A 13,880-nucleotide genomic window follows, 5' to 3' on the forward strand; every position below is an offset into this window, starting at 1 on the left:
ACAGGCGCCTGCCACCACACCCGGCTAATTTTTTGCATTTTTAGTAGAGACAGGGTTTCTTGTGTTAGCCAGGATGATCTCGATCTTCTGACCTCGTGATCCACCTGCCTCGGCCTCCCAAAGTGTTGGGATTACAGGCGTGAGCCACCGTGCCCGGCGGGCACTTGTATTTTATTTTATTTTTTTGAGATGGAGTCCCACTCTGTCACCCAGGCTAGAGTGCAGTAGTGTAATCTTGGCTCACTGCAAGCTCTGCCTTCCGGGTTCACGCCATTCTCCTGCCTCAGCCTCCTGAGTAGCTGGGACTACAGGCGCCCGCCACCATGCTTGGCTAATTTTTTTTGTATTTTTAGTAGAGACAGGGTTTCACCGTGTTAGCCAGGATGGTCTCATTCTCCTGACCTCGTGATCCACCCGTCTCGGCCTCCCAAAGGACTGGGATTACAGGTGTGAGACATGGCACCCGACCGGCACTTGTATTTTTAAGTGGTGCCCCAGGAGATCATGGTGGGGAGCTGCTGGGGAAATACGCCCACAGGGAAAGAGGGTTTGGGCACAGGCTTAACCAATATGGGTGAGTTGGTGGCTATAGCTCCACCACCGTCAAACTGGCTGAGCTGCGAGGGGAGCAATGGATCCAGTTACCCCCAGTTCCCACCCTTGGCCAGGGAGGGAGGCTTGGAATCTAGGCCAGCAGCTACTCCAGTGGGCTCACACCAGCTGCCTTAACCAGCTTGGCTGGGTGATGGTGAAGGAGGATTGTCAACAACCTCCCAATTCCCCAGGTCCCAGCAAGTTCCAGAAAGGAACCCGAAAAGTGATCTTGTGTCAGTGCCTGCCCTGGGCAAGCCAGGCTGCGCTGCAGGCAGGGGCCCAGCTGCTGCAGATCTGACGCCGATTCAGATATCTGTGGTCAATGATATTTCTGAGTCTGCAAAGAGTGGCTGACAATGCCCACTCCTTCCCCTTGGTATGACAATCCATACTTTGTCCAGGGCCTTGTTTGTTCTTCATGTTGACACGTTGTTCTTGCTTCCCAACAAGTTTGGCTTTCTTTTCCCTCCCTTTCCTCCTCTCAGGGAAGGAAATGTGTTGTTTACAGTGGAAGAGCCTGCCAAGGAGCTGCTCTGGCACCCACGATGGCAGTGGAGGAGGCAGGGACGGGGAAGCAGTCCTGTCTGCGTCCCTTCCCTCCCACCGCTACTCCACAGGCCAGACAAAAGCCAACAAACAGCCTGGAGAACACCCTCCTCCCAGGTCAGGGGCAGAGGCGTGTGGTGCAGCAGGTAGCGGGCTGCAGTGCGGGCACAGGTCTTGCTCATTTCCCGTTCTTAGTGGGCGGTGAAAAGTTGGCTCTGGTGGCAGAAGCAGGCTCAGACTCCTGCTCTGGCTGTGGGATGCCAGGGACACAATGGGGCATCACAGTCCTTTCCTACAAGGAAGGGTACTTCCCCAGGAGCATTGCTGGACTCTAAATCTTAGTGGGTGTCCCCCTGAACAACAAGGTCTCTGGGGCAGTCCAAGCAAAGGTCTCCAGGGAGAATAAGTATGGCTGGGTTCACCCATGGAAGGAGGAACAGTAGAGGCACCAAAGAGGAGGTGCCCAGGGCATGGGCTGGGAATTCCCAAGTCATCTTCTACACAACATCCAAATGGGTGGCAGAAGGCAGGGCTTGTCTAGAGGAGAGCCCGGCAGCACCTTCCCAAGCCTGGCCTGGAGCAGCAGAGCCCACTTGGAACAGCTGCTGGGCGTCTTCTCCCACGCCTGGGGCTTCCCATCAGGGCTGGCAGAGAATGCCTGGGACTGGAGGCGCCACCTGGGTGAGCTGTCAGACACCACACAGCTGAGAAAGCATTGCGGGGCCTACAACAATATTCTCATATTTGGTGATGTGACCTCTATGTGACCGCTGGGGCTGAGACTTATCCCCCTTCAGATCAACCCTGGCTGGGGACAGATGAACGACTCAGCTCTGGGCCGGGCTCCCGCGCAGAAGACTAACAGTCCAGTGTTGACAGGCTCAAGGGAAAGAGGCTTGTTAAAGCCACCAGGGTGAGGAATGCTGGGGGGAAGGAGGTGCAGGAGCAGACTTTGGCAGGCCCCCTCCCAGGGTCTGAAAAGCCTCCTGTACAGCCCCGGAGTTGGCTGATAAGCTTTACAGTCTCAGCAAGGATGAAAACAGCAAATGGCAGGGCAGACGGAGTCAAGGTGCTGTTCCCTGGAAAGTGAAAGCCTGTGGAACTGGTGCTGGCTTCCTGCACCCCCAGATCCTCCATAAAGCAGGGAGTATCCACTGTGCTCCACCTGGTCTGCAGACAGCCCTGCTTTGCCACATGCTGGGGCCCTGACTCTCCTGGGTCTGGACTGATGGGGGAAGGTGAGGGAGCAGGTGGGTGTGGAGGCCTGTCTGGGGCCATTCCACAGGCTCCGGAAAGGGGCTCGGGTTCCCAAACCTTCTACCTTTTCCTCTCGGCCTCTCCTTGTCACTCTTCCCCCTGCAGGGTGTCTCTGCCATGCTTTCTCCCAAGAGATAACAGGCCTGGGCTGGTGGCCAGAACAAGGTGCCAAGGCTGAGAGTGAGGGCTTCCAAGGCTGCTGTAACAAAGTCATCCTAGCCCCTCCGATGCAGCTGGGACCAATGGGAGAGTTCCGGCAGCAGTTAAAAGAACAGAAGACTGGGTCTCTTCATATCCTAGGTCTATTGGATTTCACTCCTTCCTACTCCTCTGCCTCCAACAGGCCTGGGCACACAAGGCCCAAGAAGACACCTTGGAACCCTGGGGACGTGAACAAGAGATGCTTGCAGGGAGCAAACGTGGGCCTTTCTGTGCTGGGGTCCCCTCCTGAGGAGCCTATGGCCCTCCTTGGCCGAGGAGAGTGGCCCTCACTGGCGACTGCAAGTCTAACCCCAGGCCTCTAGGAGGTCCTGCAGACTCCCATGGAGACAGCCAGCCCCAGAGGGAGACCTAGAGGCCCACAAGTAATTACAAGCCCAGGTTCCCACAAGCAAGGGAGCTGCCCGTGACCACAGTGGCAAGACCCTAACAGGGGCGGCTGGCTGGCAGTCAGAGGCAGAAAATGCTGACTGCCTGGCAGGGGGAGGAGGGCTGGTGTGGGTGTTGGCTCCACCGCTGAGAATCCAGCTGGGGGCAGGGTCAGAGGGTTTCCCAGGGCTCCTTGGAAAGGGCCTGAGAAACCCCTCGGTGATCAAGGGTGGGTGCTTGGGGTGTGGGGCCTCCGCCAGCCTTCCCGGGAGCTCTCCTGTGAGCCGGCCCCGTGGTGGACCACACTAATGAGCCCATAACACAGGCCTTTGATTGAGCAGCTCCCAGCACAGCAACTTTATTGAAACATGCCGAGGCCAGCAGCTCGTTCCCACCGCGCCCCGGTTCCCTGGGCAACAGCCCACGGGAGGGGACCATGTGCTGGGGAGCCAGCGGGTGCTAGGCCTCAGGCTCGCTAAGGGGCTGCCAGGGAGGTGAGGGGGTTGTGGCACTGGGAGTGGGAACCCCAGAAGCTAGGGGGTCAGGGGCTTGGACAATTGGGGTTGGGTCCAAAGGGCATTCAGAGGACTGAGGGGCAATGGGACATCTGCCCAGTCCTGTTGGGGCCAAGGTTCCTGAGCTGCTGAAAACTGGAGGGCAGAAAGACATTCCAGGAGGGGAGGGCAGAGCTCCGAGGATAGGTTCAGAGCTGAGGATGTGAAACATAACTGGGTAGAATGGGCCGGGCGCGGTGGCTCAAGCCTGTAATCCCAGCACTTTGGGAGGCCGAGACGGGCGAATCATGAGGTCAGGAGATCGAGACCATCCTGGCTAACACGGTGAAACCCCGTCTCTACTAAAAAATACAAAAAACTAGCCGGGCGTGGTGGCGGGCGCCTGTAGTCCCAGCTACTCAGGAGGCTGAGGCAGGAGAATGGCGTGAACCCGGGAGGCGGAGCCTGCAGCGGGCTGAGATCCGGCCACTGCACTCCGGCCTGGGCGACAGAGCAAGACTCTGTCTCAAAAAAAAAAAAAAAATACTGGGTAGAATGTATTCTGCAGTTTGGGGAGGCCCCAGTTTGGGGACTGTCCCAGGAAAACGTGCTTGAACCTTACACACACACACACACACACACACACACGTGCGCGCGCGCGCGCGCGCTACCTGAGGACACTTGGGAATGATGACCTGTGAACTCTCAGGGGCTTGTCCTTACCTCCAGCCTCCTCAGCAGCTCTGCCCAGGAGACAGGCCTGCTCCCTCCCTGTTCTCCACAGGGGCAGAGGCAGCAGCCCGGGACATGGCTGGGGGTAGGGAATTAGGGGAGGCCCTTTCCACTTGTGCTGGGCTAATTTCAAATATTACACTTCACAGCTTTTGTTACAGTAACTACCAACACCACATGGACAGAAATCTAATGTTACCAAGTGGGACTTTTAAAATGTATTTATAACTTTATGGTTCAAAGTAATTTTGTTATGAAACGATATAATAACAACAGTGGAAAAAGGCAAGATAATTTATGGAACACAATATCCCTAAAGCACTAGCTTCCATTTCTATCTCAGCTTAGTCTGGGGAGTGTGGTTGGTGTCCTTTGTTTGCTGTTTGTTTCAATTAAGGGTTAGTATTTTGGTGGTGGGGGGAGAAGAGGGGGCTGGCCTGAAGGAGGAGAAATTCTGTAGACAAGCAGGGACAAATAAGTGTGTCTGTATTGAGTACATATGCTTCACAGACTCCCCAGACTGGGTGAAACCCACAAACCCAGCATCATTCTCTTCTCCTCTACTGTAATGCCACATGCCTCTCCAATATATCACAAACCAGGTATGGCCACCTTTAGGTTTAGGGTCAGGTTCCCTTTCTCGATACTCATGAGTGAGGTGAGGTAAAGTGTTCAATCCTCTCTCCACCCCCAACAAACAAACAAATGCCAAAAAAGGATGCTGTCCCTCCAAGATAATCGGGAGTGTGGTGGAGCAGGCTGAGCACCCATTAGAGACCCGGGACAGGGTGGGGGCTGGAAGGAGGCCTATGGCTCTGAGGCCCCAGTACCCTGCTTGGCATCAGCTCTGAAGCTCGCTCCAGCCAGAAGAGCAAAGGAAGTACAAAGTGCTCTGGACCAGCCAGCCGAGCTCTGGTCACACAAACTCAGGAGGAATGGGAGGGCCGTCAGATCGGGGTGGGCTGGGAAAGGGAGGCTCTTCCCACTGAGGCCTGCCCAGTCCCTGGTCCAGGCACACATGCCACTGTCTGAATTCTGGTGGGATTTCCATGCAGCCATTGGAGATGGCTCCACACATCCTCCCATCTTGCTTCATCCTCGAGTTCTTGTACCTTGGTTTACCCAGGGTACAGAAAGTCTTATATCCCTCCAACCTGGATTTCCATGGGAAACAGAATTACCAAGAGCCAGGGCCTGGAAAGTTAACACTTGTGTCTCAGGTGATGGGGGAGAAGGTCAGGAAGTGCTCCTAGAGCTGCTGGAGTGGGTAGCAGCATCCACACTCCACATCTACCCACAGGCCCCAGGCCCTGAATCCAAGAGGCGCTCATGACCAGCCTCCCAGGAAGGGGTGCCACCAAGAGCTGCCAAGGGAGAAGAGGAGGGGTGGACAAGGAAGAGTCTACGAAAGGAAGGAGGGAGAAGAAAAAGGGCCTTCTCACTTGTAACCAGGGTCCATGAGCTGCGTAAGGATGTTCCTCGGTGGCAAAGGCGCCTTCCACTCCCGTGGAGACAAATGTGATGGCCATGTCACCTGTGATACTTTTATATGTAAAGTGCCGTCCATGCAGGAGCCTGCCCCTGGGAATGGGAACATGGAAACAGTGAGGAGCTGGGCCTAGAAACAGTTCCAAGCACAGCAGGCCTGGCCAAAGCTCTGGGACAGTGGGGACTATGGTCTGCGGGCCAGGTACATGCTCTCCTGGCTCCTTACCTGTCCATCAACAGGGGACTGTATCTAAACATGCTCATTTCAGCACCTTCAAAGAGAAGCCCCTCTCACAAATTATCTAAGGTTATCCTTCCAAAGTGCTCAAAGCTAGCAGAAAACACTGAGTTCAAAAGTCCTGCAGAGATCCTGCAGAGATTCAAGCTTGTCTCCCTTAGGAAAACTGAGGCCAGAGAGGCAAGGTAGCAATTGCTGAGGTCACGCCCAGAGGTAAGAGGGGGTCACATCCCTCCTTGGGGGACGGAGGTGAGGTAGTGTCTAGACAAGTTTCCCTGGGACGATGGGATAGTGCCTCCACAGTGGGACACTTCAGTGTCCAGGGCAGAATCTTCCACCTGCTCCTGGGCTTTCCCATAACATTTAAGTGGCTGGCCCAAAGGCCACAGCACATCTTTAAAAAAAAGCAAGCAAGCAAGCTGAAGCCAAGTGGGGTCACTCAGGGAGCCACAAAAGTTACTGTTAATCCCTAGTCTGGAAATACACCTGGGGGAGGGGCAGGCAGGGGCAGCTAATGGGCAGAGCCGCCCATCAGCAAAGGAAGTGGAACCTGCCCTGTGCCTTCTCAGGCTGCCTCCAATTAACCCTTCACCAGTTGAAAGGCCCTGGGCTTTGGCCAGAGAAGTGGCTAGAGAGGATGTGGTGGTGGGATGGCGGTAGACCCCGCCGGGTCCTGTTCATTCTGGCCACTTGCTCTCTGTCCGCTGCCCAGGGTGGCTGGCCAAGGCTGGTTACCCTTCAAACTCACTCCCAGGTGCTGGGGACAGTGGGGAGGGTCCCAACTGTGCCATTTCTTCCTCCCTGTCACTGTTCTGTGAGTTTAGAGTTACTCTTGGTGCCTCTGCTGCTCAAAGTGTGGGTGGAGCCCCAGGGCTGTGGGGTAGCCAGCTGCAGCAGATGCAGCCGTGCAGCAGCCCTGAGCACAGAGCTGAGTTCTGGCCATTGGACTGGGCTTCTGGCATTGTGGACAGAAGCAGAAGGGACACAGCTGGGCTTCCTGGTCCCTCAAGGAGTTTGCTGGGCTGGCCACTAGGTTTTAGAACTGAGTGTTTTGCATGAGAAAAGCAGCAAGCAGGAGAAAATAGAGCCCAACCCACCCAACCCCACCCTGACAAACCAGTGCTACTGGGAACCCTGCCATCCTGCCCTGGGCTTGTGGGTGGCTGGGGGCACCTGAGACTCCCTGGGTCACAGAGTCTTCCCAAGGGGAACAGGGCTGAGGAACACTTCTCTGGATAAAGGAGAGTTCTTTAGCACCTATTCTCTGTGGATTCTGATTCCAGAACTTGCGAATGAGGAAGGCCTGTCAAGCAAGCAATCAGAGACCAATGGGGCTCTCTGGCCACAATGCTGGGCCCATTGGGGACTGTGCTGCTCTGGGCTTGATGCGAGATGCAGACAAGAGAGCCCTTCTCTAGGAAGGATGGCAGACTTCTCACCACCTAGGCCAGCCAGAGGGTTGGGCAAGGAGAACACCCCATGGCCCAGTGACGTGGGGACGACTGGTTGGTTCACAGTCCCCAGGCTCCTAAACAGGCCCCAAGTGGAGTAGCTCTCCTCCCTCCCTGAGCCCCAGCCTGCTTAGGTGTGTAGGCTGCTGACAGGTGCCTCACCCTCACCAGGGAGACAGGCCTGGTGGCTCCTTGGAGGCCCTGGAGGACGCCTGCTGGGAGAGGGGGCTGGGGAGACTCTGAAGTGCCCCCTGGAGGCTGAGCTGGGTGCTGTGGGATAAACTGTGTGGCAGGGCTGTCTTCACTCACCTTAGGCAGAGAGGAATGAGGGCTCCGGACTCCTGGTTGAATTTCAGATGTACACTCTCGAGCTGCCGCGTGCGAATCAGCTCATGGGGAATGATGGCTGTGGAGCTGTCACTTTCTAGGCTGTCTTTGCGGCTCCTGTGAAGCAAGCACAGGAAAAGGTTCAGCACAAGGTGAAAAGCTCAGGGAGGAGCAAGATGGGAGTCTCCAGCTGGGCTCCTGAGTAATAAAGACAATAATGGTGACTGATGATAATGATGGTGACAGCCACCATTCTGTATATGCCTGGCGAGCACCAGCCACTGCATCAAGCACTTCTCACTGACTGGCTACTCCTCACAATGCCCCCAAGAAATGGCTGCCACCATTCTCTCTTTTTTTTAAAGAGAAGGAACTGGGGATCAGGGAGGCTAAGTAATTTGCACAGGTTGCACAGCCAGGGAGTGGGCAGAGTTGAGATCCGGTCTCAGGTAGGTCTGGCTCTATAAAGCCTGCATCTTTGGCCAACATTCTATTTTTTTTTAGATGGTGTCTTGCTCTGTTACCCAGGCTGGAGCGCAGTGGCGCAATCTCGGCTCATTGCAACCTCCGCCTCCTGGGTTCAAGCAATTCCCCTGCCTTAGCTGGGATCATAGGCATCCGCCACCATGCCCGGCTAATTTTTGTTTTTTTAGTGGAGATGGGGTTTCACCATGTTAGCCAGGTTGGTCTTGAACTCCTGACCTCAGGTGATCCGCCCGTCTTGGCCTCCCAAAGTGCTGGGATTATAGGTGTGAGACACTGCACCCAGCCTTTTTTTTTTTTTTTTGAGATGGAGTCTCACTGTGTCACCCAGGCTGGAGTGCAGTGGCACGATCTTGGCTCACAGTAACCTCTGCCTCCCAGGTTCAAGCTATTCTCCTGCCACAGTCTCCCAAGTAGGTGGGATTACAGGGACCTGCCATCATGTCCGGCTAATTTTTTTGTATTTTTAGTAGAGACAGGGTTTCACCATGCTGGCAAGGCTGGTTTCGAACTCCTGACCTCAGGTGATCCGCCCGCCTCGGCCTCCCAAAGTGCTGGGATTACAGGCGTGAGCCACTGTGCCCGGCCCCAACATTCTGTATTAAAGTATATGGCACAGTGTCTTGTCTTTTCCTGTGATCAGCAGGAGCTTCTGGGAGCCCTTCCTCTCCTGCCCTGGAGCCTCCGAGCCCTAACTCTGAGCACCAAGAGTTTCTGTCCAGCTGACCCTGAAGGCTCTGAGGATGCACATTCCGCCAACAGCCAGGAGCTGCAGGGACATTCACACCCTTCATCTAACCAGAGGGTGATACAATCTGTACTGCTGAGTACAAGCTGGGCTCTTAGGAGTCGGACCAGTGGGATTGGTTGGAAAGCAGAACCAGGCTCCCGCCCTGCTGGGCTTTAAGGCCCCAGGAGCCTGTACCAGATTCCTCCTGACTGTGGCCTTGGCATGGTGAGCTGTCACTGCTGCCCCACACTCCCTCCTGCTTGCTTCCCACCAACAGTGAGGCCCACGGCTGGGTCACAGGGTCCCTTTGCATTCTAAGATTTGCTCTTTCAAATTCAGCTGCCCCCATTGACAACCTCTCAAATCTGCCTCAGCCAGAAATAAGAGTTACCCACTGATTCCATTCAAAAGGCCGGATCCTGGTTTGGGCTGTGAATCTCAGAACAATTCCCCAAGTGTCCATCAAAAACTGGGTGAGAAGCTCTAGTTATTTATCATTCAAGTGGCAGGCAGAAGCCACCCAGGATGACAGCTGGACAGCCACTGAGAGGCAGGCCCAACCTCCTTACACGCTGCGGGGCTAGGTGCTGAGGCTTGCGGCCAGGGTGGCACCCTGACAGGCGGGGCACTTCCCCAGGGGAAGGTATAGGGTCCACAGGCAAAAGACAGACGACGGCCCTGCAGCGGCAGTGGGTTAGACATGTCCCTGAGGTCACGGGCCGTGCCTGCCTGCTGCCCTTCTCTTTGTGAGGACTCACCCCCGGATCTGACTGTTCCTTCACAAAGCGGTCCCTCCCTCTGCCTTCCTAAAGCCAGCTCTAAAACTGCCTTTTCCCCTGGCTTCACCCTTGCACAAGATCTGTGAAGGAGACAAATGCTATGGCCAAGAAGGTCACAGTATTCAGGACTGGAAGGAAATTCTGAGGTTGTTTAATCTACCTCTTTCCTTTACAAAAGAGAGCGGGTGACGCGTCCCCACTTACTGTGCGTCAGACTTCTGATCGAAGCCTCAGACTTCCGACCAACTCTTTCCCTTCCACCAGGGCCACTGCACCTCCCTTCCTTCAGAGGGAGGCAGCAGCGACAGGTGAGGACTCAGTGGAGACACAGGGTGCCCTCAGGGCCCAAACAAGAGCAGAACTCAGGAAGCAGTGTTTCCTGAGCCATGTTTCCTGAGCCCTTACTCTGTGCCAACCCTCAGCTAAGGCCATAGGTTCACTTGCTGATTCCTCCCAGCAAGCACGAGGTAGTCTGCGCTGTCAAGCCTTCTTTCACAGTGGAGGTAACTGAGGCTCACAGAGGTGAGGTGACAAGCCGAAGTGCTCAAAGTGAGTTTAAGCAAAAGAACCAGGGAGTGACTCTCACAATCACTCCCCTGTTCCATCTCTTACCACCGGTTCCTGTCTCCAAACACACTACCGTCCTCCTGAAAGGGGCTGAGGCCTAGCTTGTCCAGGCGGGGCCTGCTAGAGGATCCCAGCCTCTATGGTGCAGGCAAAAATGCTGATGAATAGCAATGGGAGGTGGGGTGGGGGCTTGCAGAAAAGAATCAACAGCATACAGGGCTACAGACGTCTCAAGCTGGAGGGAAAAATAAATTGTTGAAAGTCAGCTAAAGTCACCTTGGTAACTGCCACAACACACTCACCCAGAACCAGGACATCAAACCCAACTGCAAACAGCTTTAAAGAAATGGAAAAGAACTTAATCATCTGAAGAATTAATGTGACAAGTGCCCACATTTACACCTCCCACCAACCTTCAATCATTTGAAACCATACTTTAATCTTTTAAGAGAAAAAAAAATTGCAAAATGCTAGATCTGCAGTCCTGGAGCTTGGGTATTTCCGGCATGCTGCTTCGATGGAAACGCGGCTGCTACACACAACACACACACAGACACACAAATGCGCACACACATACACACACACAAGAACTCAGCTTTTTGCTGATTTGTTTCTTCTGGACATTGATGCAGAAGCATGAATTATTTGTGTGGGCTGGGTTAGGTATTAAATCTGCAGCCGACACAGGTTTGCAATGTTTTGCATGGTTGTCAGCTTCATCTTAGTCATAAAAAAATGAGTAGTGTGCTCGGCAGCATGGCCTAATTTTTCAGCTGGGCTGTTTTCTCCCTGAGTTCCCAGTGGAGGGGAAGGCATGGCTTTGGGGGCTGGAAGGGAGAGGGGCTCACAGGGAGGCACAGCTCATACCCGCTGGCAACTGCCAGGGGCACAGGGCCAAGGCTGTGCTCCAGGAGGCAGAGTGGCTAACAGCTTAAGTTCTGGGTTCCAGTTTTATGTGACATTGGGCTTAACTTCTCTCTGAGCTTTGGTATCCTCTTAACAAGAATAAATAACAATAGGTCATTATGAATAAATGGGATGACTCAGATGAGGCATCTAATAGTGCCTGGGATGTAGTAGGTGCTCATAATACATCTGACAAGTGTATTAATGTGTTGACGTTAGCTGGCTGCCTCTAAAAGTCTATCTGCTCCTCCTGTAAAAATGTCAATGGCTTAACGAAAACTTGTTTGCCTTTATCCTGGGCCCAGAATCCAACTGCCTCTGGCCAGGCCAGTTCCCTGCTAAACAAAGGTTCTTGCCCAGAGCTTGGGAGAGAGTACTTCTGAGATGGGGCTTGAAAGGGCTCCTGACTCCTTGAGTGGACCCTGCAGGCTTTGGTCAACCACTGGTGCTCTGGAAAGGCCCAACTACAGTCCGAAAAACCACTGAGGCCTTTGCTCTACTGAGGGAGGTGATGCCAGGGCTCTCTTCCTTCTACAGAGCACACACTGCCTTCCTGCAATTCTCAAACCACTGTTCTTCAAGTTGCCCAAAGCGAGCTGAATCCATCTTCCCATAACAGCCTTTCCAACCCCTGAGGCTGCTCTCACTTCTCACCAAGTTTCTTTTTCTACTATCTGTGGCCCTAACTTTTAACTAGATTCTTGATAAGATTCTGAAATTCTCCATCCATTCAAGTCACCTCCCCTGGGCTCATTCTAACCTGTCAAAGTTTGAGTGTCCCATCCAGAAGTGAAGTGTCATGTGTGGCAATAAACATAGTATGTGATCTCACCAGTGCAGATCTGCAGATCACAGAGGGACTATGATCTCTCTTGTTTGGGACATTTTATTTCTATTAAAACTGTCATTGAATTATCTATTATTTGTAACCTCCCCATACTACCAACTCACACTGCATTCCTTCTGTCAATGAAATCTTCCTCGGGCTTTCTCCCATGGGCTGCCCTGGGACCTGTTCTCCCCCATCTAGTACGTCCCCCGTCTAGTACGTCCCCCAACTAGTATGTCCGGCCGATTACATGGAGCTAGGCGCAGAAGAACTCTGCACTATCTGGCTAGTGTTCCGGCAGTTCGGGTATTTCTGAAACCTGACTCTGGCATTCTTCATATTGGCATTCCTTCCTGACTTCAGATCACTGACAAAACTGATAAATTCGTCATCGATGTTCTCATCCCAGGCTTTGATTAAAAAGTAAACAGGAAAGGGCTAGGCAGACAGGCTGATGGACTGACATCATTACTCTTTGGGTATGCCCATCCAACCAGTTATAAATCAACCGAACCTTCCCATCACCACAGCCCTCACCCTCCTGGATGTTCTCCGGACATTTCTGTCTTACCTATAATGCTGTCAGAATGTTCTCAAAACGTCTTGCTAAACCCTACCTATATATGGTCTGCAGCACTTCCTTTGTCTGCTTGGGCAGGTAAGCATTTCTTTTTTCTTTCTTTTTTTTTTTTGAGACAGAGTCTCGCTGTGACGCCCAGGCTGGAGTGCAATGGTGCGATCTTGGCTCACTGCAACTTCTGCCTCCCAGGTTCAAGCAATTCTCCTGCCTCAGCCTCCCAAGCAGCTAGGATTACAGGCGCCTGCCACCACACCCTGCTAATTTTTGTATTTTTAGTAGAGACAGGGTTTCACCATATTGGCCAGGCTGGTCTCGAACTCCTGACCTCAAGTGATCCGCCCACCTCGGCCTCCCAAAGTGCTGGAATTACAGGTGTGAGCCACCACACACCCAGCCAGGTAAGCATTTCTTTTTAGGCAATGACAATGTTGAGTCTACTTAGGGGTCTTTGGAAAAAATTAAAAATAAATAAATAAAAAGGCAATGAGGATGGTCTGGCAAGCCTGGCTCCTTCTGACTCTCAGGACTCGCTCTTTCCCTTGGAGTGTTCACAGCCTACTTGCTGAATAATCTAGTTCAGAATTTTCGCTGAGAGTGACACCACGCTCACTAGTCTAGAGAGTGCAAGATGCTTTTTGCATCTTGCAACTTCTGAGTACTTCCAGTCTGCCAACACCTCTCTCCCATTCCCTCAAAGATTGCTGACACCAGCTTCACGACTCCTGCCTGCCAATTCTCCTGGTGTTCTGGAGGCACAATACATGTGAGCCAGGAGAGCTGAAATAATAGATTCAACTCTCTTGTCAATGCCTGTGGGACCCTTCCTGGTCTGATAACCATTTGTTTCAATATGGAACCATAACAGAACTTGAGTAAATTTTGCTTTCTCTCTGCCACTGATAAACGATACTCTGTCCAAACAATTAGGTCTAGGTTTTCTTCTTCTTACTCCAAAGAGAAGTACAAAAATAAAGTCCTTTTTGCTGCTCATTGCACTTTTTTTGCAAGACTCAGTTCTTGAGTTTCAGCTTTTCTTGACCCTGTTCTTTAAAGTCTATGCTGACATAACATCTCTCTCCTTCTAGCATTTGTTCAAATTCTTCCAAATTGAGTTGTGTGAAGTATTCTCTACAGACCTATGCTGGTCCCTGGAGGTATTGGACCTCTTTTTGGTTTTCAGGGGACTATTCACAATAATAAGAGACATCTTTTATTGAGCACAGACTATGGTGCTGGGTCCCATGCTAAATCCTTTGTATAGTTTGCTTCCTTTCATTTCCATCACAACTCT

The 13,880-nt window shown here is 52.9% G+C and overlaps 1 protein-coding gene across 2 annotated transcripts in view; it reads right to left on the reverse strand.

Moving 5' to 3' along the window:
- SUFU (SUFU negative regulator of hedgehog signaling) overlaps positions 1 to 13,880 on the reverse strand; it is a 129,257-nt gene that overhangs the window by 10,725 nt on the left and 104,652 nt on the right. For both annotated transcript variants that reach the window (XM_023206513.3, XM_023206514.3), the window contains exons 9-10: positions 7,698 to 7,832; positions 5,654 to 5,792 (exon numbers count right to left, since the gene is read on the reverse strand). In XM_023206513.3, coding sequence (XP_023062281.2) covers positions 5,654 to 5,792; positions 7,698 to 7,832 — 274 coding nt within the window. The remainder of the gene's footprint in view (positions 1 to 5,653; positions 5,793 to 7,697; positions 7,833 to 13,880) is intronic.

The sequence above is a fragment of the Piliocolobus tephrosceles genome, chromosome 9, assembly GCF_002776525.5.
Source record: "Piliocolobus tephrosceles isolate RC106 chromosome 9, ASM277652v3, whole genome shotgun sequence".
In the NCBI taxonomy this organism is placed as follows: Eukaryota; Metazoa; Chordata; class Mammalia; order Primates; family Cercopithecidae; genus Piliocolobus; species Piliocolobus tephrosceles.